This window comes from Chlorocebus sabaeus, chromosome 27, assembly GCF_047675955.1.
Source record: "Chlorocebus sabaeus isolate Y175 chromosome 27, mChlSab1.0.hap1, whole genome shotgun sequence".
In the NCBI taxonomy this organism is placed as follows: Eukaryota; Metazoa; Chordata; class Mammalia; order Primates; family Cercopithecidae; genus Chlorocebus; species Chlorocebus sabaeus.
The window spans coordinates 8,207,354-8,233,720 of record NC_132930.1 but is presented as its reverse complement, the minus strand read 5'-3'; the positions used below and the strand labels follow the sequence as shown (position 1 = coordinate 8,233,720).

Here is a 26,367-nt window from a genome sequence, read left to right as displayed (position 1 = left end):
ACTGGGAAGCACTTCTATTCAAGAAGGCCTAGAGTGCTTCCCCTTTCAGCTCCACCCTGTTGTGACCTTGCTCTCAGAGTGGCCTCCATTCTCTTCCCATTTCCAGTGTGTGACTGGAGCACACACGCCCTGTGATCTCTTTTCCTGTGACTCTGGGGAGGTAAGGAAGGGACAAAATTTTTTTAAATTTAAACTGATAAATTAATTTTTTGAGATGAGGTCTTGCTCTCTTGCCCAGGCTGGAATGTAGTGGCACAATCTTGGCTCACTGTAGCCTCAACCTCTTGGGCTCCAGTGATCCTCCTACCTCAGCCTCCCAAGTAGCTGGGACTAAAAATGTACACCACCACGCCTGGATAATTTTTTTTTTCTTTTGTAGAGATGGAGTCTCATTATGTTGCCCAGGCTGGTCTCGAACTCCTGGCCTCAAGCGATCCTTCCACCTCAGCCTCCCAAAGTGCTAGGATTACACGTGTGAGCCATCATGCACGGCCCAAATTGGAAGGTTTAGGTTGGAAGAAAATCAGCATGCTCTTCTCTGCCTCATGACCTTCCTGTGCTGTGTAGGTAAGTTTCTCCAAGGAACCTTCTCTCACCTTAAAAACACCTAGTGGAAGATGGAACAATTGGTAGCACAGACTATTGACAGAAACTAAAATACAACTCTGAAGATGTCAGGAGTTAAAAAAGGAGGCCAGTAAATTTCAGGGTCATAATTATCAACTAAAAATCCAGGAGAAACCTTTGCGGCGATAGGAAGTGGTGAATACTTGGGAGAAGCTGAGCAGCATGGAGGAAAAGAGTGGTATGCAAGGGATAATGGAAGAACACACAGACGGGCAAGCTTTCTGGCGGCACTGTTCCCCGCCCATAGCACCCTGTTTGAGCTGACCAGCATGAGGGGGTGAGACTGGGCTGGATGGAGCCTCTCTCATTGCAACTGTAGAGTTTGGCTTAGGTTTGGAGCTTATGAAAACAAGCCTAAAATAACATGCTTAAAAAACAAAACACTCCAATTCCAGGAGTACATCCTCAGTGCCCTAAAGCTAAAACTGCAGAAAGAATTCCTACCCATGCCCTGGAACAGGAAAGCCAGATCTTTCTGGTCAACTTGAAGGCATAGAGCCAGGCAGGGACAGGTGCCAATAATAAGGCTGTGCTGACAGACCCCGGAATGCCACCTCACACAGGGAATGCCATCAGAGGGCAGCTGCCTCTAACAAGAGGAGTGCTCAGGTAAAGGAATAGGGGGAAACAGGAATTTAATAAAATGAGATTGGGCTCTGCCTCCAAATTTACCTAATTAGGACTTAGCTTTTGATGTTCTTCCAAAGGGATATTAATGCCTGTTAGAAACAATAGGAAAAAACGTCCTTCAGGGAAGCTTTTAAGACAGGAGAGAATCATGAGCAAAAAAGAAATACAACTTACAGGACCTAGTAAAAACAGATAGAAGAATTTTAAAAAAGTATAATAACCAACCTTAGAGAGGAACATGAAATTAGGAAAAGCAGTTATGATGAACTAACTGAAAACAGTAATATGAAAATGTAACTGCTAAAATAAAGAATCCAATGGTGAACTGAGTATGATATGATGCAGCCTGAAAGTTCAAATCAAAAATTTGTCCAAGACATCAGCCAATTAAAGGAAAGATTGTGGAAAAAGGGGAAAAGAGAAACAGAGGGGACTGTATGTATACAAATGGGAATCCAAGAAAAGAATACGAAGGAAAATATAAAAAGTAATGACTAATAATTTTCCAGAAGACATACATACATCCTTAGATTGAAAGGGCTCACACAGGGCCAAAAACATAGATAAGAAATGACACCTATACCTAGACACATTATGGTTAAAGAATAAGAAAAATTTCTAAAACCTTTTGGAGAGAAAAAGGAGCTTACTTACAAAAATATAAGATCAGACTGACCCTGGATACACACACAAAATCCCTATCTACAGTTCCTGTCTCTTTACTGGAGAGGTGGGGCAGGAAAGGAAGATACACTAAAACATATGGACATTTAAGGGGAAAAATTAGCACAAATAGAGTTACTAAAACACAAGAAATAGAATAAAGTATAAAAGTTTCAAACCGGCATAGGAAAATCTGATCTACAGAGTGAAAGTTAGGGGGAGGAAAAAAAAAAAAAAAAAAGAAACAAAATCGTAATAGACAGAAACCAAAATAAATGGGAAGAAATGAGGTCCAATATAGCAACAATTATAATAACAGTTAATACAATGTTTATTTGCACCTAACACATTGAATTCTCAGAACAATCCCATAAGTTACTACTGTCCTGTCACCATTTTACAAACGAGGAAACCAAGGCATGGAGAAACAATATTTATTAAGGTTTAAGGTAAAATGGCAAGTGGTGAAGCTAGGATTCAATCCCAAGCAGTGTGGATTCAGACACAGCATTCTTTTATTTTTTGGAACAAGGTCTCACTCTGTCACCAGGCTGGACTGCAGTGGTGCCAACTTGGCTCATTGTAGCCTCGACCTCCGGGACTCAAGTAATCCTCCTGTTTCAGGACCACAGGTGTATGCCACCACACCTGGCTAATTTTTAATTTTTATGGAGACTCAAGGTCTTACTTTGTTGCTCAGGCTGGACAGACACAGCATTGTTAATCACTATATTATACAGAAGGATTGAACATAACGATTTGGAGAAAAAGCCAAAGACAAGACACATAATGAAACAAAGAAAAGCCAGGTTAGCATATTAAATATCAGACCAAAAAAAAAAAAAAAAAATTCAGGACACAGAAGAGGCCATAACGGTCAGAGAGGAATCTTTATATATGACAGTATATAATATATACTGTCAGACAAAATATACATTTCACGTGAAATATTTAGTTAGGCTATACAAAAGAAAATTAGATATCATTTATAGAGCAACAAACATTTTAATAATAGGTGCCATGTATTAGCTCATTTATTCTTCACAACTCTATGAGAAGAACAATTTCTATCTCTATTTTAAAGATTAAAAAACCAGGGCCGGGCAGGGTGGCTCATGCCTATAATCCCAGCACTCTGGGAGGCCGAGGTGGGTGGATCACCTGAGGTCAGGAGTTTGAGACCAGCCTGGCCAACCTGGTAAAATACAGGTCTCTACTAAAAATAGAAAAATTAGCTGGGCGTGGCGGTAGGTGCCTGTAATCCCAGCTACTCGGGAGGCTGAGGCAGGAGAATCACTTGAACCCAGGAGGCGGAGGTTGCAGTGAGCTGAGATCACATCATTGTATTCCTGCCTGGGTGACAGAGCAAGACACCATCTCAAAAAAAAGATTAAAAAAACTAAAACCAGAGAAGTAATCTGTTGCTCAGCTACTAAGAGGTAGAGTCTAGGCTCTGGAAAGTCTAGCTTCAGTTCCTGAGCACTACAGCACAGGGCAACACTAGCAGAGGGAAAAAGAGTGGATTGTTTAGTAAATGCTATTGAAAGAATTTGCTCATGATGCAGAAATGAATAACAAAGGATCCCCCCTCCTTCATAGCATATACGAAAATAAACTCCATATGTGTAAAAGACCTACATGAAAAAACTAAAGCTGTAAAGTTAACAGAAGAGGCGGGGTGCAGTGGGTCATGCCTATATTCCCAGTATTTTGGGAGGCTGAGGCTGAGGCGGGCGGATCTCTTGAGGTCAGGAGTTTGAGACCAGCCTGGCCAATACGGTGAAACCCCATCTCTACTAAAAATACAAAAATTGCTGTGCATGGTGGTGGATGCCTGTAATCCCAGCTACTTGGGAGGCTGAGGTAGGAGAATCGCTTGAATTCAGGAGGCAGAGGTTGCAGTCAGCTGAGATTGTGCCATTGCACTCCAGCCTGGGCCACAGAGTGAGATTAAAAAACAAACAAAAAAAGTTAACAGAAGAAATTGCAGGAGTGGGAAGTCCTTTATATCCAAAAAGTGCAAACCATAAAAGGAAAAAATTAGTGGAGTTTGACTATGTCAAAGCCAATGGTTTCTGTTTAAGGAAGGGTATCACAGGCAAAATTAAGAAGGGAGCCAACCTAGAAGACACTTGCCACATCAATAATCAACAACAAAAAAATCAATGTCCAGAATACACAGAGTTCTCAAACACAAGCAGGAAGAAAGAGAAGAAACCCAACAGAAATTTCAGTATCCCTTTCCCCTCTTCAATGTACCGCTTTTCTTCATAGCAACATTACCACTAATTTTATATATGCCTATTTGAGATATATCAATTATTACCATTCATATATACGCAAACACACACACAGCAATTATTGTCTTTTGAATATTTGTGTGTATACTTATGTTATTGAACAACATCTATGATGTGAAGGCTGGGATTATTTTTTTCCCATTGTTCACCGCTCTATTTCTAGTACTTATGAAGGTTACTGGCACACAGTGAGCACTCAAAAAACACTTGCTGAATGAGTAAGTGAATGAATAAATTTCAAAAGCAGAAACTGAGAGAGGTAAATACTCCTGTGAGAAGCTCAACCTCTCTAGTAATCAGAGAAATGGAAATCAAAACAACAAGGTGTCATTTCACAACCATCAAATTGGCCAAGTTATAAATTCAGTATTACTATGTATTGTTATTAAGGCAGGGAATCAGCAATTCTATTCCATGGATCTGGGTTGGCACACTAGTACAGCTGTTTTGGAACAATGTGGCAATTCTGATGGGAAAGAAATATACATATACCCCACAGCCAAGCATTCCCATACCCCCCCACCCCACCATATATATATATATCTCCTAAAAAAACCTCTTGCCTCGGGGGCATAGAGAGGCTATACATTGCAGTACTTTTCATGGTAGCAAAGATTCAGAGGAAAACTCTGTGGTATCCCTATGAGAAGAGATAAACAAAATGATGTATATGCATTAGTGTAATAACAAGCAGTGATAAGAATAAACAAACTTGGCTAGGCGCAGTGGCTCACACCTGTAATCACAGCACTTTGGGAGGTCTAGGTGGGAGGATCGCTTGAGCCCAGGAGTTTGAGACCAGCCTGGGCAACAAAGGCAGACTCTGTCTCTAAAAAAAAAAAAAAAAAGTTTAAAAATTAGCTGGGAGTAGTGGCGCAGGCCTGTTATCCCAGCTACTCAAGAGGCTGATGTGGGAGGACAGCTTGAGCCTTGGAGGTCGAAGCTGCAGTGAGCTAAGATCAGGCTGCACTCCAGCCTGGGCAAAAGAGCAAGATTCTATCTTCTCAAAAACAAAAACAAACAAAAAATAAATTTGTTTTATGTATGGTGACATGGATATGTCTCAAAAACATGTAGCAAAATAAAGGTAAAAAAATTTCTGGGTGGGTGGCTCATACCTGTAATCCCAGCCCTTTGGGAGGCTGAGGCAGGTGGATCTCTTGAGCTCAGGAGTTCGAGACCAGTCTGGGCAACATGATAAAAGCCCGTCTCTACTGAAAATACAAAAACTTAGCTGGGTGTGGTGGCACGCATCTGTGGTCCCAGCTACTTGGGAGGCGGAGATAGGAGGATCACTTAAGTCTGGGGCTGGGGGGTGGAGTAGGTAGAGGTTGCAGTGAGCCAAGATTGCATCACTGCAGTGCAGCCTGGGTGACAGAGACTCCAACTCAAAATTTTTTTTTACTGGAGTATCATTATAAACACAAACCTTTTCTTCAATTCAATACACATGTAATAGATATTTTTCACAGAATCACATATATATAACTAAAGTACAGCAAATGGATGCGAACATATGAAACACTTGAGAATATTTTTTCTAAGGGGAAGTAAATAGAATGGGACTGGGGATAAGGGGAATACACAAAAAACACATAAAAATCAAAGAGTAATTTGCTTTACTTCAAGATTCTAGGGAGATGGCTAGCTTGCACATCTTCTCATTCTTTTGCTGGCATGTCCCCTAGCACCTTGCTGGTGCTTTCCCTAGAACAGAGGGAAGGCACTGCAGTGACAGAGCAGGCTCAGATATTTATGGCCCTGGGTTCTTCCCTTCTCTCTTGCTGCTACATGTAAATATGTATTGACATCTCATTGTAAAACAAATTCATGTCCTTATTTTCAGGGATTTTCTTGGTTACAATGGCACGGATAAGTTTAATGGAGCCACCAGATTGTGCAGCTGGCACCATAAAAAGAATGTCCATTTTTTTCAAGGAATTGTGGAGAAAGGGACACCTGCCAGTGAGGAGAGATGAGGAAATGTTTCAGTTTTTGAGAAAAGAAAGGAACAGTCTAGAAATTACTCTCCTTGGAGAGACTAGGAGACCTTAGCGAGAATTCCATCAGTATTGCAGGAAAATTCTGTTTTAACTACCTCCCTCCATGTTCATTCATGAGCTACAGACACTTTATTATGGCCCCAGGGCTAAATTTAGGCAACAGCGGTTTTACTGGAACACGGCCATACCCATTCATTCACATATCATCTAGAGCTGCTTTCATGCTACAACTGCAGAGTTGAGTAGCTGTAAGAGAGAAAGCTGTATGGCCTGCAAAGCCTAAAGATACTTACTATCTGTCCCTTTACAGAAAACATATGCCCCACCCTGCTCAAAACACCAGGCCCTTCTTTAACTTGTCCTAAGTCGAAATGGCTCACATAGGTTTACTGAAAAGGAGGTAATCACTGGAAACCATCATGGGTTCAGGGAGAACCAGTTACACCAAGCTAACTCTGCTTCCCTTTCCCATACAATGAGGTCTATAGGCTGACAGGTCAGAGAAATGCCATAGGTTCCACACATCATGTCCTTAGCAAATCAGAACTGTCGGAGAACTGTACGGAATCTATTAGGTAGATTTGTATTTGACTGAAGAATAGAGGAGAGTGCTGATGTACTGGTTTTGTAAAGCTTTAGGGAGGCCTTCAGTAGAAAGCTACAGAGCACTGCATTTAAAATTTACGAAACAGAAAATAATCATCAAGAATTTGGATGTGGTTGTGGAAGGTATATTTGCTTATTCAAAGTTAGTATGAAACAAAACAGAAAAATAATAAAATGAACAACAGGGATGGTGATGGAAATCAAGGTAGTAGTTATCTTTGGGAGGCGCCTCAACTAAAGGGAGCATGAGGGGCTTCTTGGGGGCTGGTCCTGTTTGGGTGCTTGTCACAGCAGTGTGTGCACTTTGCAAAAATCCCAAGCTGTGCATTTATATTTTATGTACTTTCCATTACAGGTTACCTATCTCATCAGAATTATGTAATCTGCAGTTCTGATTGTGTGTGTGTGTGAGTGTGTGTACTGGTGATGGGGGCAATGGTGATAGTGGTTTACCTAAAAGGAGTCACACCTAAAACTTTAAAATGTTGAATTATGGTAGGCTTCTGTAGCATTTAGATTTCTTATATATTTTTAGACATTTTATTGTCAAATATCGACTTCTCTGGTGGTGGTCATCATAATTGGCTAACAGGCTGTAATATAGCCACTGCAGTGCCTTTAACACTACTCAGTCAAGGTGAAATAGCAAAGGAGGTGGGCAGGGCTGAGCAGACGATTATTATGTTAAAGCAAACTATTGGCATTTTATGAAGTTATAAAACTTATTCAGTGTGTCCTCTTTTTGCTGTACACGTATGAAAGAAATATTCTCTCAACATTTCCAACATTTATTCATATTTTCTTGGAAGCAAATATAGGGTTGACATTCATTAACAGTTTGTAAGTCTTTTCAAAGCCAAACATCTGCTTGGCATCCAATGGTGTTCACAAATTTTTTTCTTTAAAGGAATGTCTGTTGAGCATTTATTAGCTTCATTTGTACTTTATGACTACTTTTTAAGTAGAACATATATTTAGAGAAATTCTTAAAGCTAAAGACAATCTCCAAAGATTTAAGAAGTAGATCTGCCTTTATTTAATGCACTCATGCTATGACAGCAAATATTCAGTGTCCCTTTAGACTTCTTGCAGGACCCCTTGATAGGAGTAAGGTGAAAGGTTTTGCCTGGAATGCCACTCCCAAATGACAACACTCACTGAAGTCAAGTGTTTTTTTATACACTATGGGGAAAATGGCCTAAAAGGGGGTTAAACTTTGATTAGAGATGTTGCAAGTAGGAAAAAATGCTTACTTCAATTTAACTTTTGCTTTTCAGAAGACATGAGTACATAAATTATGTAGAAGAACGATGATTACTAGACAGTCTAAAAGCTGGAGGCTCTAAGCCAATTTTCAACCAACTGTCACAGAACATAAGTTTCAAAATATGTTTAAACTAAACTGACAACTACAGAAAAAATGTAAGATTCTTTGAAAGGCTGGGTTATGTGAACTGATGAGGACCTCAGAAACCACATGCTATTTAACACACAGTAATACTTCACTGCAACATTCCCACTCTCTTCTGGAGGGAATATCAAAAGAGGTAGAACAGATGCTTCCCCAAATTAAGCTGATCCCAGCAGTAGAAAGACTATTCCAAGCAGAGTGGCCAACGGAAGGAAGGTTCATCCAAAACCTAAAAGGGCTATGAGAGGTCCTTTGGCCAGCAGCTTTCCAGCCGGGACAAGATAACCCAGGAAGGGGGCTTGTGTGTATTTCCCATGCTACTATGACGAAGCTGGTCCACTTTTATTTGCTTTCTACATCCGGGTTCCCTGGAAGACTGGAATCACCGATATTCCAATCTCTTCATTTTATAGGTCACAAAACCAAGGCCAGAGAGATTCCATCAGATATCCAAACTGCCAAAGCAGTAGAGCTAGAACAAGCATTCTGTGAATCTCTAGATAAAATGCTTTAATGCCAATTATACAGGCTATAAGACCAGAGGGCATAAAGCACTGGTCCCTGAGACTAAGAATTACTTATTTAGTACAGTTACTCCCCAGGATAGCCCTTGATTTCAGTTGTATCCATAAATCTCCATGAGTCTTAGAACAAGCTGTTCTCCCTAAGTCTACCTCTCCAAGGAGTTTCAGTGAGTCTGTAAAACCCCTGAAGGGCTTCATGCAATTTTACATGTTTGTGTGCATGTGTACTTCTTCTGGAGGGAATGGTCTATAACTTTCATTTATTCTCCAAAATTATCTGTGATCACACCAAATCATGAGAATCAGTGAGCTTGAGTGAGGGAGTAGAGGGGAAGAAGAACCACAAAGGAGCAGTTTATAAGTGGGAAAATGTATCAGAAACTATAAATTAGATGCCTGATTCCTATTAAACTATTCAAGTTATGCAGGTAAATACTCACAATGTTAAAAACAAAAGCTGCACTGTATCTATGAAAGAACAGTACTTGGTCAGGCGCAGTGGCTCATGTCTGTAATGCCAGCACTTTGGGAGGCCGAGTGTGTGGACTGCCTGAACTCAGGAGTTCGAGATCAGCCTGAGCAATGTGGCCAAAGCCTGGCTCTACTAAAAATATAAAAAATTAGCTGGACATGGTGGTACACACCTGTAATCCCAGCTACTTGGGAGGCTGAGGCATGAGAATCGCTTGAACCTGGGAGGCGGGGGTTGCAGTGAGCTGAGATTGCGCCACTGCACTCTCCACCCTGGGTGACAGAGTGAGACTCTGTCTCCAAAAACAAAAACAAAAAACAAAAAACAAAAAAAAAAAAAAAAAAAAAAAGAAAGAAAAGAAAATACAGTGCTTGTTAGACTGATAAGAACAGATTTTATTCTACTTCTTGGGTTTTATATACTTAAGAAAAATATTTGAGGCATAACATTCAGCCTATACTTTGGAAACCAAAACCACCAGGACTCCAGAACCCTGAATAAATTTGAGGTGGGGGGATTAGTTCTGTCTCTGAAAATTTCCTTCAGAAAACAGTGGTAAGAGAGAGACATAATGTCTGCTGCCTGGGAACAACTGTTTCTTTCAATTCAGCTGACGACTCTGGAGGGACAACACTCATCTTTATAACTGTGTCAGTGAAGCAAACACTAAAAACTGCCTCATTCTGCTGCCTGTGCTGATAGTATCAGGGAAGAAAGTGGCTGATGCAATCCTGATGATGGAACTAATACAGAGACTCTCATTACCTGTTATAGGAAGGCTTTCCCCTCTACTTCCACTCTACCTAGGGCTAAAGAGAAGACTGCAGAGGAAGATCAGATTCTGAATTATCTGCATGTGTGAGGAATGACAAGCAGTAGATTGGAAAATAGTTTAAATTTGAGAGAAAAGCCCATAAAGCCAGCATGAGCATAAATGAATTTGGGAAACAGTACCGAACTGTATTTTGAAATAATAATCAGTATTTATCTGGAGCGTCTATCTCCTAATGGAGTAAAATAGAGAATTTCCTGAGGCCAGGAGATTGTAATCATTCGAGAAACGAGGAGTGACACTTGGGTTTAATTGGAAAGAATGATACGCAGAATGGCCCACCTATTCCTATCCAGGGATAGAAGCATTATCAAGGAAATTATACTTTGAGGTCAGTAAGCAAAATGACAAGATGATGATCTGTGCCAATAGTTTAAATGCCAAGAGGCACCAGGCCAAATAGGTGCACAGACATAAATCTGGCAGTGGCACTGATGTAATTATGGGCTTAGAACAATTCTCAAACATGCCGGAAGCTGAACCACAGTTCTTATGGGAAAAGACAGAGTACGAAGGTAATTAGAAGAAAAAAGCTGAGGAAAGATATGTGACTTAAGAAAAAAAAAAAAAACCCTTAAAACTTAGAAATAAAACTCAGTGTCTGCATAGGGACCTCATGGTCTTGAAATATGCATAAAACAGAACCGAGGGAGGAAGGGGCCACACACATCTTTATAAGCTCGGTTTCAGAGCTGAGTCGCACGTGCACGGCAGGGTGTGATTCCCTCCCAGGGGTCCGGGGCCTGGAGAAGCCCAGAGGTCCATGTGACTTGTGAGCATCCAGAACAAGGATTTTGGGAGGGAATTCCACAAGCACAGAACATATTTTTTCTCCCTTGACTCTGCTTTCTAGTTTTTCTTTCCCTCTGCTATTGTTTAATTTTGTGGTTTGACTTCTTGAAGAATGGTGGGAGGTACTGTGTTAAGCAATGGTTTAAGAATGAGGCTCTGCGGCAATTACTGCAATATGAAAATTGGCCTCCCACATCTTTCAAACCAAATTATGATTTGACTTAAAAAGAAAGATACATGAAGGAGAGCAGGTATCAAGTGTTACTCATCTTTTATGTGTTGCACTGTGCCCAGCACACAGAAAGTAGGCACATAACAGATGACTCTAGGGAACTGGCCATCTTATCTAAACACTTCTATATTCTGTTTCATGTTTCCAAGTAGGAGCCAGCAATCATAACACTTTTGCGCTTTTGAGCAATCTTTTGTTGATCCTTATGATCCCATTAGTGAAAGTGATTAAGTGACCAAATCTGGCACATTGTTCTGATGAAAAGTGTCAAAGTTGAACATTAGTCACACTTAGTCAAGATATTTGCAAGGAATCAAGCAAAATCACTGTAAAAGTAAGTTTTAAATAGCATGAGAATATCAAAGTAAAAATGAGTCAAAACAATTTTCAATCTATGATGAAACAAAGAGCCTGATGACTAATATTAAACATCTGTACAATATATTGTCCAATAACTTTATAGCAATATTATTTGTTAATACATACCACAGAAAAGAAAAAGAAATTATATGACTAAAACAACTAGACTCCTGGGAAAGATAAGCAACTCTTAATTCTCTGAATATAGTATAATTTTATAGGCTAAAATGATGCTTATAAAGGATATTGAGAATAGTTTAAATTATATTTCAGAAAGTATATCTCAGCTGAAACTTAGGAAACGTCTATAAGGTACGGCTAATTCATAATATCATATACAAAATATTTAAGTGAATAAACCCAGACAAAAAAGGTACAAAAAGCATAACTTTATTAGTAAATGTCTTTTTAAAGAAAATGATAAAAGCACATAGAATCATTTTAAAGATAATACCAAAAGCACAGATTTTGAGAAATCTTTCAGAATCCCTGCTAACATTTTATCTCCCAGGAAGAGAAGGCAATTTGAGAAATTGCTACCCTGGATCTAGACCGATCAACTCCTAAGATTCAATAGTGAATGACAAAGGAGAAATCCTCAGTTTTCATGGTGATCAGAAAAGAGCAGCCTGGGCATACTTATCATATTCATGAACCTACTTTAGGTCTTAGGAAGGCAGAGTTTAAACCATTTATACATAAATATGGGGTAGATTCCTTGACAAAAAACTCAGGAAGGACTGGAGCTATGTCATTTACAAAAATGCAGTTTTATGAATTAGGCCTTGATAACTCAAAAGAGATTTTAATTTAGGATACAGGCAATTTTATAAATTAGAAGGCAAAGGAATGTATAGCCAATAAATACCTCTCAGAAAAATGCCCAGTTATTTGGAAAATGATTCAGTTTGTACCTTTCATCATGCTATTCCCCAAAAGTAAGTCTTAGCAGCTGGATCAAAGATTTAAATATAGAAAACACGACCGTTAAAGAAACGACCCAGGTGGAAATGCAGGTAGATAATGAATTTTAAACAAAGATAATGGCAAGAAACCTGTAGATTCAAATGAGGAACAATACTTGTTAATGATTGTTAGGACTCACTTTTTAAAACTAACAAATTCCATCCCAGTTTGTGAACCTTGGGTCTTGAGTGAAGACATTAGTAAGTAACCTAACTGTTACAAACTCTGGATTACTTTCATTGACGTTTATAAATCAAGAACTTAGGATGAAGTCACTCCTTACTAAAATCGGACAATGTTAAGGAGAACTTACCGACAGCAAATGACAGCTTTGCATGACAAAGCTAAGTCCAGGAAATACTGTCGTACTCCAAAGGTTAAGGCATATTTGAGGGTTTTCCCATCAATTATAAGAGCAAAATCATTCTCTTTCCGGAGAGCATCACCGAGGGTAGTACAGTGACGGCTGAGAGTTTCCCTTGTTCCCTGGAATATTAAACAAGCAAAAATGCAATCAACATTTACTCCCATTTGTCCTACTACGATGCCTTAAGGATATTTGGCAACTACATTTAGTTATTTTCAGTGCTTTTTATGTTTCAAGTTGCTTTCATATACTTCCAGTCATTTGATTCTCACTAGCCCCTCAAAAGCCTGGACAATTGTTATCAGAAAAAGTGAGTTACTTGATTGAAGTCACACATCTGTTCCTAGCACAGTTGGGACTAGACTATAAGTCACCCGTTCCTCAGGTGATTCTGTAGTCTTTGCTCATTATTCTAACCACAACTGTTTGAAATGCTTGTTCCCCGGTGCCGTAAAGAAATAGCACTTGAACATAAATGTATTTAGTAAGGTCATTTTTACTTTTTGCAGAAAACACTTGCCAGCAGTTCTGCCATGAGAGTACACTGAACAAAGGAGACAGGGTCGTGTATAACCTGATGCGTTCACCCTACTGCTGTGTCCGGTTTCCATTGGCTGGAATGGGACCTCATATTCAGTATTTGTCCCGATTGGCTAGCAACTTAGAACCTTTTAAAAGAGGCAAAGGTAAAGGAGAACAAAGGAAGGAGAAAGTAACTTGTGGAATGCTGAGAAAGGTAAAAACACTTTTAAATAAGGAAGAGGAACAGGCTATGACCTAATGCTTGCTTGGACCAGTATAAGCATGCCAGGGCAAATATTTAGGCTAAACTGTGCGAGCTGGGAACATAAAGTGATTTGTTTATTACGGCTAGCAGATATTTAAGAATGTTAGCCCAGGTCTTTGAATAAATTTTGCTTTTAACCAAAGTTACTATTTCTTCCTAATTAGACGGGGAGGAAAGTCTTTGAAGAGGAACCTGTACTTTTTACACGACCATGCAATCACAATACTGCAAACATATTTTCAGTAAATTTATTTCCTTAAAAAATTGTGTTAATTTATGAGCTAGTCAAAGTTGCTTCTCCATGAATCAAGGGAAAAAGTTGGGGAATATATGCATCATGCAACTATGTTTTGGTCAACAGACTGCATATCCCATGGTGGTCCCACGAGACTGTGAGACCATATTTTTACTGTGCCTTTTCTATGTTTAGATATACAAATACCATTGTGTTACAGTTACCTACGGTAATCAGTACAATAACAGGCTGTACAGGTTTGTAGCCTAGGAGCAATAGGCTATCTCGTGTAGCCTGAGTCTGAAATGGGCAATGCCATCGAGATTTGTGCAAGCACCTTCTATGATGTTCACACAATGACAAAATTGCCTAATGTCATGTTTCTCAGAATGTATCACTTCATTAAGCAAACTGTAATTTAAATAATTTATGGGCATTCTTTCAAAAATCCTCAATGCTATTGAATTTAACTCCTAGTAACTAAGAGGAGGAAATATAGAATCTGTAAACTCTTGCCACTTTTATGAACTGGCTTTTGTAACTTTAATCATGATTTCATGATGTTGTATTTTAGTTGCGGATAGTGACCTGTGACTTGGTAATCTTGATGGATCAAATAAAAGAACCCCTTCTATCAATGAAGAGTTCACTTTCAGGGACAATAAAAGCCTTTAGTGTCAAGGACAGCTTTGTTCACCTCAACTATACAGAAGGGATGTATTTCTCTCCCTTTGTCAAGAACTGCTTTCCCAGCTCTTCAAAGGGATAAAGTTTCAATATATTTAGTTCTTCTCCCCACATCCTATAGATTCTTCCTATAACCTAATGGAGCCAATTTTCTATTTCACAAGAACACTACCATGGTGAAGAAACACAACACTGGCCTGGCACAAGGGAATATAATGAATAATTCTCCTCCTATCAGATTTCTGTTCTGAGTACTAAGCCTACAGTTATTTATAAAATAAATACAAATATATATTTATATAATAAAATATACCTACAATAAAAATACAGTACACTTATATAACAATTTTTATTATATTCATGGGATTTACAATTATTGTTCCAATTTAAGCATGTTGTTTTATATATATAGTCATTTTATAGTTATTTCACAGAGAAGCAAAGGTATAGGTAATTAAATTTTTATGTTGGGGATTTTTGAAGGTGTTTTTACTTTGTATGCAAATATGGCTTACACTATGTTCTGGAATATCAGAATCCTTTTACCAAAATAATAGAACCAAGTTGTACTATAAAGAAAGACTGCCCAACTTTCCTAATGCTGAAGCTTCACTTAACAGTTGCCCTGTTCCCCATTACACACAGTGACACAAAGGACCACTATATAACAGCATTCTTTGCAAAATTTTCTGTTCACACTTTACATCAGGGGTGGGGGGAGAGTAGCTATTGTAATTTACAAGCCTCACCCTCCTGTTTCCTGCTGGAAATTTTTGGCCCAAGAGGACTTAAAGAAGTGAAAAATGCTGGTAATAATTCCACAAGCAAAATTTACTAATGACAATCTATAATAGATTTCCCCTGGATTATCTTAACAGCAAATTCATATAGCGTAAATGAACAAATAAGTCACTGAACTGATAAAAAATATTTAGCACATACTACACACTAGGCATAGTTCTGAGGGCTACATATAGAGATGCAACATTTAAGTTAACACTTGCTGCCACCCTGAGCAGGAGGTACTACTGTTATCTCCATTCTGCAGATGAGAGTATTTCAGTTCCTTGCTTAAAAATATGTGGCTATTAAGTAGTAACATCAAAGTGAGAAGTAAATTTCGGTGGTAGCCTGTCTTTCTCTATACAATCCAGCAAAAACAAAACAAAACAAAACAACAAACCAAACTTCAGACAGTACCAGGCACAGCAAGTTAGAAATGGAATGCCCACACCAGTCCCTCTGTTGCTTCCCCCGAGCCCTCATCATCTGTCTCTCATCTTGTCTTTACCGCCAACAGAGATTTCTCTTTATAAAACACATTTAAAACACACATCTTGTCTCTTCTTGCTTTAAAAATTTTCTAGGGCTTTCTACAGCTGACACAATAAAGTCCAAACTCCTAAAAATGGCATGTAAGGCTTTCCACATTCTGAGACTAACTTTCCTTCCCAGTGCCCTTCACAATCTTGGTTCCTTTTGTTTCCCTCTCCCTGGAATGTCCTCCTTTCCAGAGGATCATCCGCTGCCTTCAAAAACCAAGCTTACCCTGCAAGCCCTCCCGGGTTCTGTCCGTGCTACCAAGTGTAACTCATTCTACTGCAGCAAAACCCTCAGAGTTTCTTGACAGGAAAGACCGCGTTTAACCTGTTTCCCAGCAACAAAGGCAGCATCTTCAATTACAGATGCTCAGGAAATACATATTTATTGAATGAGAGCACTGATAAATTCTGATTTCATCCTGTTGGCAATGCTCCATTTCCCCCTTTATTATCACTTCTGATGAGAGAAAGAAAGTGAGAGAGAGACACACACAGAGAGAGGTCTTCCCTTTGCTCCCTAATTTTCTAGGGAACAAATAATCCATTACTTTAACAGACTTTCAAACAAAGGCATTGCTCACTAAAATGCCTCTGTATTTTCTTTTAAGCTATTGCCCAAGTGATTTCTGAGCTGAAAACCTGAAATGAAACCTGAGATGGACCTCAGGAGGACTTCAAATTTCTTGAAAGCTCAGCTACAAAATAAGACTGAAAGTCAAGTAAACCCCAGAACTGTGAAACACCCTCATGAACCAATATGGGATATGCAGTCCCGAGGTCCCCACTCTCCCTCCTTTCTAAGGCATTCTCTAACACCTTAAAATTTGTTGAAAATTATCTAAATTCATGACATCAGTACCCCTAGGTTTTGTTGGTGACTATCACAGATCTCTGGCAAATCAGAAGGTGTCAAGAGATGTGATAGAAATAACATTTCAGAAGGTGAGTCAAAAACTTCTCACTGTGAGCTCACTCGTCAGCCCACCTAGGGTGCAAGGTAACAACAACAACAAAAGCTGCAAACATTTTCTCATTTTAGTTTATAGTTTTCTTTTGTAAGCTCTGTTGTTAGCTGTGTGCTGCCAGTTACAAGTTATATTTTATCCTTATTTACTGCTGGGAGTATTTTCAAATTCTTTTATTTATGAAAGTTTATTGCTTTTCCCCTAAGTCCAGGAGCCATACTTTATGGCTGCATTGCATTGAAGCTTATCTCCTGTAGCTAAGGATAAATTTATTACTATATTAGCTGTTGTTTTGTTTTTTTTGGCTACTGAAGGGGGACATTTTTAAATATTGAAACTTAGTGACTTGTGAAAGTGAAAATATAGTAATGAGAAGCTAAATCAGAAAAAGCATCAAAGACCACAGCCTCAATAAAATAAAAGATCTCTATTTCCTTGTTCTGCATATTTTCACTTGTGGGCTGAAAGTCCAGCAGCATTGGAGACATTGCAAGGTAAAGGCAATTTGGGGAGATGGACAGGCAAGAGGAAAGGCTGGGGTTCAGACACTCAGCCAGGCAAGGGAGGGAGTCACAGTGGAAAGTGAGATTCTCGTGCCCCCTCCTTGACTTGCACCCTGTGTGGTCATTCTGGACAACCATTCTGCTCTGCTCTTCCTATACCCACAGCACCACATAGAGCCCAGTGCTCACTGGAAGTCCTTAGCCTGAACCTTCTACCATGCTTTCTTACCTTGCAAATTCACCATTTAGGCCACACCCAACACAACTTCTCAGTTCTGTCTTGTTAACACAGAAAGGAAAAAGCTACCTCACTGCGAGGGCAGGATCTACTCCAGTTCCCTCTTCTTATGTGGCTGCTCATCACTGCTGGTCTAGACTTTTATCCATGCCTAGTGGATTCCATGTTTCCCAGAGGCTACTCCAGACCTTTTCTTCTCTCCTCAAGAATCCAAATTTGGCCCCTGTCACTTCAGCAAACATCGGCCTGTTTTACTGAGAACATTTATACATTTATAGCAGAAAGAATTCCCTCAACTTTCCTTCTTTAACCTCAAAACTTCCCTTTACCTAATCCCCTCTATTCTTGAGCTGGGGGAATACCTGCCTTCTCACCTTTGTTTCTTTCACTTCTCTTTGCATCTTCATTCTCCCCATTGGCACTATTTCTTTTTTCTTTAAGCCTACCTAAAAGGTCACAATTTTCTTATTCTAAAAATAATGAACAAATAAACCAAGACACATTCCCTTGATCCTACTTTCCCTGAGTCCTCTAGGTGACATCAATACCTCCATCTTTTGGATCCCTGAAATACTTCATTTACAGTATACTTACACAAGGTAGCATGATGTTGAGTAGCTTATCTATTTATATCTCTATAATCCCTTTGGAACAGAGGTCTTTGATGAAAAGGTAATAACAGAATAATCAAATTATTAATGATTAGAGAATATCTTATAGGAAGTTAGAGTGGTTTTCTTGTGTGACCATTTTAAGGATTGTTTTCTGCTGCCTGTAAAACTCCTGTATAATCTTAAATACGCTGATTCATAATAAAGAAAACACTAATGTGCTTATCTCATAAAGAACATGAAAAAGAGGTAGTTATGATCTAGCATCTATTTCAGCCTCAAATATTTTAAATTGTCTAATGAATGTAATACAGTGTATATTTAGATCAGTTACTTAGTCATCAACCTTGGTTGTAAAACAGTGGGCCAAGGAGAGACAATATTTATTTGGTTTATAAGAAACATGTTTGGGAAAGATGGTCGAATAGGAACAGCTCCAGCCTCCAGCTCCCAGAATGAGCGACATGGAAAACAGATGATTTCTGCATTTCCAACTGAGCCTCCGCTGCTGATACCCAAGCAAACAGGGTCTGGAGTGGACCTCAAGCAAACTCCAACAGACCTGCAGCGGAGGGTGCTGACTGTTAGAAGGAAAACTAACAAACAGAAAGGACATCCACACCAAAACCTCATCTGTATGTCAGCACCATCAAAGACCAAAGGTAGATAAAACCACAAAGATGGAGAAAAAGCAGTGCAGAAAAGTTGAAAATTCAAACAATCAGAGTGCCTCTCCCCCTCCAAAGGAATGCAGCTTCTTGCCAGCAATGGGACAAAGCTGAACGGAGAATGACTTTGATGAGTTGAGAGAAGAAGGTTTCAGTCGATCAAACTTCTCAGAGCTAAAGGAGGAACTACGAAGGCAGCGCAAATAAACTAAAAACCTTGAAAAAAGATTTGATGAATGGATAACTAGAATAACCAATGCAGAGAAGTCCATAAACAACCCGATAGAGATGAAAACCATGACACGAGAACTACGTGACAAATGCACAAGCTTCAGTAACCGACTTGATCAACAGGAAGAAAGAGCATCAGTGATTGAAGATCAAACGAATGAAATGAAGCAAGAACTTTAGAGAAAAAAGAGTAAAAAGATAGGAACAATGCCTCCAAGAAATATGGAATTATGTGAAAAGACCAAATCTACGTCTGATTGGTGTACCTGAAAGTGACGAGAATGGAACCAAGTTGGAAAACACTCTGCAGGATATTATCCAGAAGAACTTCCCCAACCTAGCAAGGCAGGCCAACATTCAAATTCAGGAAATACAGAGAATACACAAAGATACTCCTCAAGAAGAGCAACTCCAAGACACATAATTGTCAGATTCACCAAAGTTGAAATGAAGGAAAAAATGTTAAGGGCAGCCAGAGAGAAAGGTCAGGCTATCCACAAAAGGAAGCCAATCAGACTAACAGCGAATCTCTCGGCAGAAACTCTCCAAGCCAGAAGAGAGTGGGGGGCCAATATTCAACATTCGTAAAGAAAAGAATTTTCAACCCAGAATTTCATATCCAGCCAAACTAAGTTTCATAAGTGAAGGAGAAATAAAATCCTTTACAGACAAGCAAATGCTTAGAGATTTTGTCACCACCAGGCCTGCCCTACAAGAGCTCCTGAAGGAAGCACTAGACATGGAAAGGAACAACTAGTACCAGCCATTGCAAAAACATGCCAAAATGTAAAGACCATCGACACTAGGAAGAAACTGCATCAACTAACGAGCAAAATAACCACCTAACATCATAATGACAGGATCAAGTTCACACATAACAATATTAACCTTAAATGTAAATGGGCTAAATGCTCCAATTAAAAGACACAGACTGGCAAAGTGGATAAAGAGTCAAGACCCATCAGTTTGCTATATTCAGGAGACCCATCTCACGTGTAGAGACACACATAGGCTCAAAATAAAGGGATGGAGGAAGATCTACCAAGCAAATGGAAAACAAAAAAAGGCAGGGGTTGCAATCCTAGTCTCTGATAAAACAGACTTTAAACCAACAAAGATGAAAAGAGACAAAGAAGGCCATTACCTAATGGTAAAGAGATCAATTCAACAAGAAGAGCTAACTATCCTAAATATATATGCACCCAATACAGGAGCACCCGGATTCACAAAGCAAATCCTTAGAGACTTACAAAGACACTTACACTCCCACACAATAATAATGGGAGACTTTAACACCCCACTGTCAACATTAGACAGATCTACGAGACAGAAAATTAACAAAGATATCCAGGAATTGAACTCAACTCTGCACCAAGCAGACCTAATAGACATCTACAGAACTCTCCAAATCAACAGAATATACATTCTTCTCAGCACCACATCACACTTACTCAAAAACTGACCACATAGTAGGACGTAAAGCACTCCTCAGCAAAAGTAAAAGAACAGAAATTATAACAAACTGTCTCTCAGACCACAGTGCAATCAAACTAGAACTCAGGACTAAGAAACTCAATCAAAATTGCTCAACTACATAGAAACTGAACAATCTGCTCTTGAATGACTACTGGGTACATAATGAAATGAAGGCAGAAATAAAGATGCTCTTTGAAACCAATGAGAACAAAGACACTACACACCAGAATCTCTAGGGACACATTTAAAGCAGTGTGTAGAGGGAAATTTATAGCACTAAATGCTCACAAGAGAAAGCAGGAAGGATCTAAAATTGACACGCTAACATCACAATTAAAAGAAATAGAGAAGCAAGAGCAAACACATTCAAAAGCTAGCAGAAGGCAAAAAATAACTAAGATCACAGCAGAACTGAAGGAGATAGAGACACAAAAAACCCTTCAAAAAATCAATGAATCCAGGAGCTGGTTTTTTGAAAAGATCAACAAAACTGATAGGCCGTTAGCAAGACAAAGAAGAAAAGAGAGAAGAATCAGATAGATGCAATAAAAAATGATAAAGGGGATATCACCACCAACCCCACAGAAACACAAACTACCATCAGAGAATACTATAAACACCTCTACATAAATAAACTAGAAAACCTAGAAGAAATGGATAAAATCCTGGACACATACACTTTCCCAAGACTAAACCAGGAAGAAGTTGAATCCCTGAATAGACTAACAACAGGCTCTGAAATTGAGGAAATAATTAATAGCCTACCAACCGAAAAAATGTCCAGGACCAGACGGATTCACAGCCAAATTCTACCAGAGGTACAAAGAGGAGCTGGTACCATTCCTTCTGAAACCACTCCAATCAACAGAAAAAGAGGGAATCCTCCCTAACTCATTTTATGAGGCCAACATCATCCTGATACCAAAGTCGGCAGAAAGACAACAAAAAAAGATAATTTTAGACCAATATCCCTGATGAACATCAATGCAAAAATCCTCAATACAATACTGGCAAACTGAATCCAGCAGCACATCAAAAAGCTTATCCACCACGATCAAGTGGGCTTCATCCCTGGGATGCAAGGCTGGTTCAACATACGCTAATCAATAAACATAATCCAGAATATAAACAGAACCAAAGACAAAAACCACATGATTATCTCAATAGATGGAGAAAAGCCCTTTGACAAAATTCAACAGCTGTTCATGCTAAAAACTCTCAATAAACTCAGTATTGATGGAATGTATCTCAAAATAATGAGCTATTTATGACAAATCCACAGCCAATATCATACTGAATGGGCAAAAACTGGAAGCATTCCCCTTGAAAAGTGGCACAAGACAGGGATGCCCTATCTCAGCACTTCTATTCAATATAGTGTTGGAAGTTCTGACCAGGGCAATCAGGCAAGAGAAAGAAATAAAGGGTATTCAATTAGGAAAAGAAGAAGTCAAATTGTCCCTGTTTGCAGATGACATGATTGTATATTTAGAAAACCCCATCATCTCAGCCCAAAATCTCCTTAAGCTGATAAGCAACTTCAGCAAAGTCTCAGGATACAAAATCAATGTGCAAAAACCACAAGCATTCTTATACATCAATAACAGACAGAGGAGCCAAATCATGAATTAACTCCCATTCACAATAGCTTCAAAGAGAATAAAATACCTAGGAATCCAATTTACAAGGGATGTGAAGGTCCTCTTCAAGGAGAACTACAAACCACTGCTCAGTAAAATGAAAGAGGACACAAACAAATGGAAGAACATCATGGATAGGAAGAATCAATATTGTGAAAATGGCCATACTGCCCAAGGTAATTTATAGATTCAATGCCATCCCCATTAAGCTACCAATGACTTCCTTCACAGAATTGGAAAAACTACTTTAAAGTTCATATGGAACCAAAAAAGAGTCCACATTGCCAAGACAATCCTAAGCCAAAAGAACAAAGCTGGAGGCATCACACTACCTGACTTCAAACTATACTACAAGGCTACAGTAACAAAAACAGCATGGTACTGGGACCAAAACAGAGATATAGACCAATGGAACAGAACCGAGCCCTCAGAAATAATACCACACATCTACAACCATCCGATCTTTGACAAACCTGACAAACACAAGAAATGGGGAAAGGATTCCCTATTTAATAAATGGTGCTGGGAAAACTGGCTAGCCATAAGTAGAAAGCTGAAACTGGATCCCTTCCTTACTCCTCATATAAAAATCAATTCAAGATAGATTAGAGACTTAAATATTAGACCTAAAACCATAAAAACCCTAGAAGAAAACCTAGGTAATACCATTCAGGACATAGGCATGGGCAAGGACTTCATGTCTAAAACACCAAAAGCAATGGCAACAAAAGCCAAAATTGACAAATGGGATCTAATTAAACTAAAGAGCTTCTGCACAGCAAAAGAAACTACCGTCAGAGTGGACAGGCAACCTGAAGAATGGGAGAAAATTTTTGGAATCTACTCATCTGACAAAGGGCTAATATCCAGATTCTACAAAGAACTCAAACAAATTTACAAGAGAAAACCCCATCAAAAAGTGGGCAAAGGATATGAACAGACACTTCTCAAAAGAAGACATTTATGCAGCCAACAGACACATGAAAAAATGCTCATCATCACTAGCCATCAGAGAAATGCAAATCAAAACCACAATGAGACAGCATCTCACACCAGTTAGAATGGCAAGCATTAAAAAGTCAGGAAACAACAGGTGCTGGAGAGGATATGGAGAAATAGGAACACTTACACTGCTGGTGTGACTGTAAACTAGTTCAACCATTGTGGAAGACACTGTGGTGATTCCTCAAGGATCTAGAACTAGAAACACCATTTGACCCAGCCATCCCATTACTGGGTATATACCCAAAGGATTATAAATCATGCTATAAAGACGTGCATGCCATAAAGACGCATGCACACGTATGTTTATTGTGGCACTATTCACAACAGCAAAGACTTGGAACCAACCCAAATGTCCATCAATGACAGACTGAAGAAAATGTGGCACATATATACCATGGAATACTATGCAGCCATAAAAAAGGATGAGTTAATGTCCTCTGTAGGGACATGGATGCAGCTGGAAACCATCATTCTCAGCAAACTATCGCAAGAACAGCAAACCAAACACCACATGCTCTCACTCATAGGTGGGAACTGAACAATGAGATCACTTGGACACAGGAAGGGGAGCATCACACACTGGGACCTGTTGTGGGGTGGGGGAAGGGGGGAGGGATAGCATTAGGAGATATACCTAATGTAAATGAGTTAATGGGTGCAGCACACCAACATGGCACATGTATACATATGTAACAAATTTGCACGTTGTGCACATGTACCCTAGAACATAAAGTATATATATATATAAAAAAGAAACATGCCTGGGAAATAAAAATAAAATAAAGAAACATGCTTGGCAGATAATGAGCCAAGTAGAATTCCTCACATTGAATCATTAAGGTATAACCTGGCCAAACAGGTAATATGTTCATATAATACACTCCAATAAAATAATGTAACAGCAATCTTTAAGAAATCAGAGACTAGCAGCTTTATGGCAATCTTTTTCATTACTTTTTCATGACCTATATTGAGGAAACCCTTGATAAAAATCACAGAGGGTGCACTAGACAATGAAATCTGACACAGTTTTATGGTGAAATAAAAGCCCTGATTTGTTTGGAAAGTATCATAGCATGCAAGTTGTCATTTTCATTTTGGCAAAACTCTGCTTGGAACAGCCTAAAGAACCCACAGGCCAGATATGCAAAGAACATATGAGGCCACCTAAGAACTGTGTTTTTGATGGCCCTAAAAGTAATGCTGCAGAAAGCACCTGCATAAAAATGGTCCTTTTCAGTTTTCTAGCCTTTTCCCCCTGGATTCCTTTCAGAGGTTTACAGGAAAGACAGTATTACTTAGGAACAAATCCAAGGAACACCCTAGTAGAGAATGTGGAAACATCCCTAAGGAAAGGAAAAGCAAAGCCTCTAGCATTTGACTCAATGACTGGTTAGCCAGGGGTTCAGAGAGCAGAGACGAGGTGAAGATTATGGGTAAATAGTCCAACATGAAGCAGCTAATGGGAGTGGCTTCCAGATCTTGCTCTGAGGCTGCAATTACTTATTTGTGGCTTCAGTAACTAACAAGTGATCTCTCATATATGTCCCAGAGGGTCTACCAGCAAGGCTAACCCCAAACAAAAAAGTTAAAGGAAAAAAGCCTGTCTATACCTATTTAAAGTATACTTTGGCATTTAGGTCCAAACACAAACAAGTATCCAGCATCTATACTCATTCTAGGAATCTGTTAAATGTGTGCAGGTCAAATGGTAAACTTATGTTACAAGGAGGATTCTATTCCCAGAAAGGAAAAAAAAAAAGTCAAAATTCTGCACTATACTTTGAGTTTCAGACATATCATTTAATAATGTATTTCTATTATGGAATGAGGGTCTATATCCCACCAAAATTGGTTCCTAACTCCTGTTTTGACGGCATTAGGAGGTAGGGTCTTTGGGAGGTGACTAGGCCACGAGGGTGGAGACCTCATGAATGGGATTAGGGTCCTTAAAGCACTTCTGGAGAGCTCCCTTCTTCTTCCATCATGCAAAGACACACAAGAAGACACTGTCTACAAACCAGGAAGAAGGCTCTCAAGAGACACCATATCTGCTGCCACCTTGATCTTGAATTCCCTGATCTCCAGGAATGTGGGAAACACACTTGGTGTTTAAGCCCCACAGTCTACGGTGCTTTTGTTAGCCTGAATGAACTAAGACAATTTTGTTATTCTTGGATTTGTTATTTTTCTTCATGAGCTCACCACCAGTTAAGCAAATGAGCATATGATCGGAACTAACAACAAATCACTTTTGGAAGATATACACCTTTCACCTTTGTCAGGATGAACATATAAGGTCAGGAAGCCTGTGCTTCCCTTTATAATATCAGCAACACAAATTTCTGTTTTCACTTCCCTTCCTTAGAGAGGAAAAAATGCAACAGAATGTTATAACACCTGCAGCAATCTTGCTGAACAAAGATGGTGACTCTACTGAAACAAGGTAACTGTCTGGAGGTAGAGCCACTGTGACAACTCTTCATAGCTGGTCAGCAGACACATGCAAATTACCAAAGTGTAGAGAAAGCAGTGGTCTGCCGATATCGTACAAACGTGCAGCCATAAAAAAGTGAGATGTGAGAAAGTCCAGGCTGGCCTGGAGAGTGCATACAATGGTTCTGGACACTGGTAACATTTGAAATAAAATGACATCATGCTGTAAAGAACTATGTTCCAGAAGTTGAAACATACCCTACGGCTCAGAACTCCAGGTTTTCCTCAACTTCCGGTGGATGTCGTGGATGTCGAGTATGGTAAAGATAAGCTAATCAAACATTTTTCACCTTCTTCGAAAAGGGAAAATTAAATGTTACTTTGAAACAATTCCCTAATGAATGATGAAAGTTAAACAAATAAGAAATATTTCAACCACTTACTTAAGACAGCAAGAACTCCAAAACCGTTTTGGATCTTGGGTAGCTACGTGGGCTCAGAGTTCTAGAAAGGATTATACCACACATATCAAAAAGTATTATGGGTAAATTCATTTCATGGCCTATCATAAACTCTTCGCCGGAGGTATCTATGTATTTCAATGTACCTCCTCATGATTTTATGTAATTTTTTTGGTTTGACTGATTCTAGAAGGCAACTGTGTGGTATCTGAAAAGCTTCCTCCGAATCCTTGCTCTGCCGCATACTGGCTGTCTTTCCTTAGGCAGGTGACTTAACTTCTCTGAATCACATTTTTCTCATTTATAAGATTGGGTTA

At 39.2% G+C, this 26,367-nt stretch overlaps 1 protein-coding gene across 4 annotated transcripts in view; it reads right to left on the bottom strand.

Annotated features, from left to right (window-relative positions):
* Positions 1-26,367, bottom strand: part of ATP8A1 (ATPase phospholipid transporting 8A1) — a 266,338-nt gene that overhangs the window by 64,979 nt on the left and 174,992 nt on the right. For all 4 annotated transcript variants that reach the window (XM_008017516.3, XM_008017518.3, XM_008017515.3 and 1 more), the window contains one exon: positions 12,732-12,904. In XM_008017516.3, the coding sequence (XP_008015707.1) occupies positions 12,732-12,904 (173 nt within the window). The remainder of the gene's footprint in view (positions 1-12,731; positions 12,905-26,367) is intronic.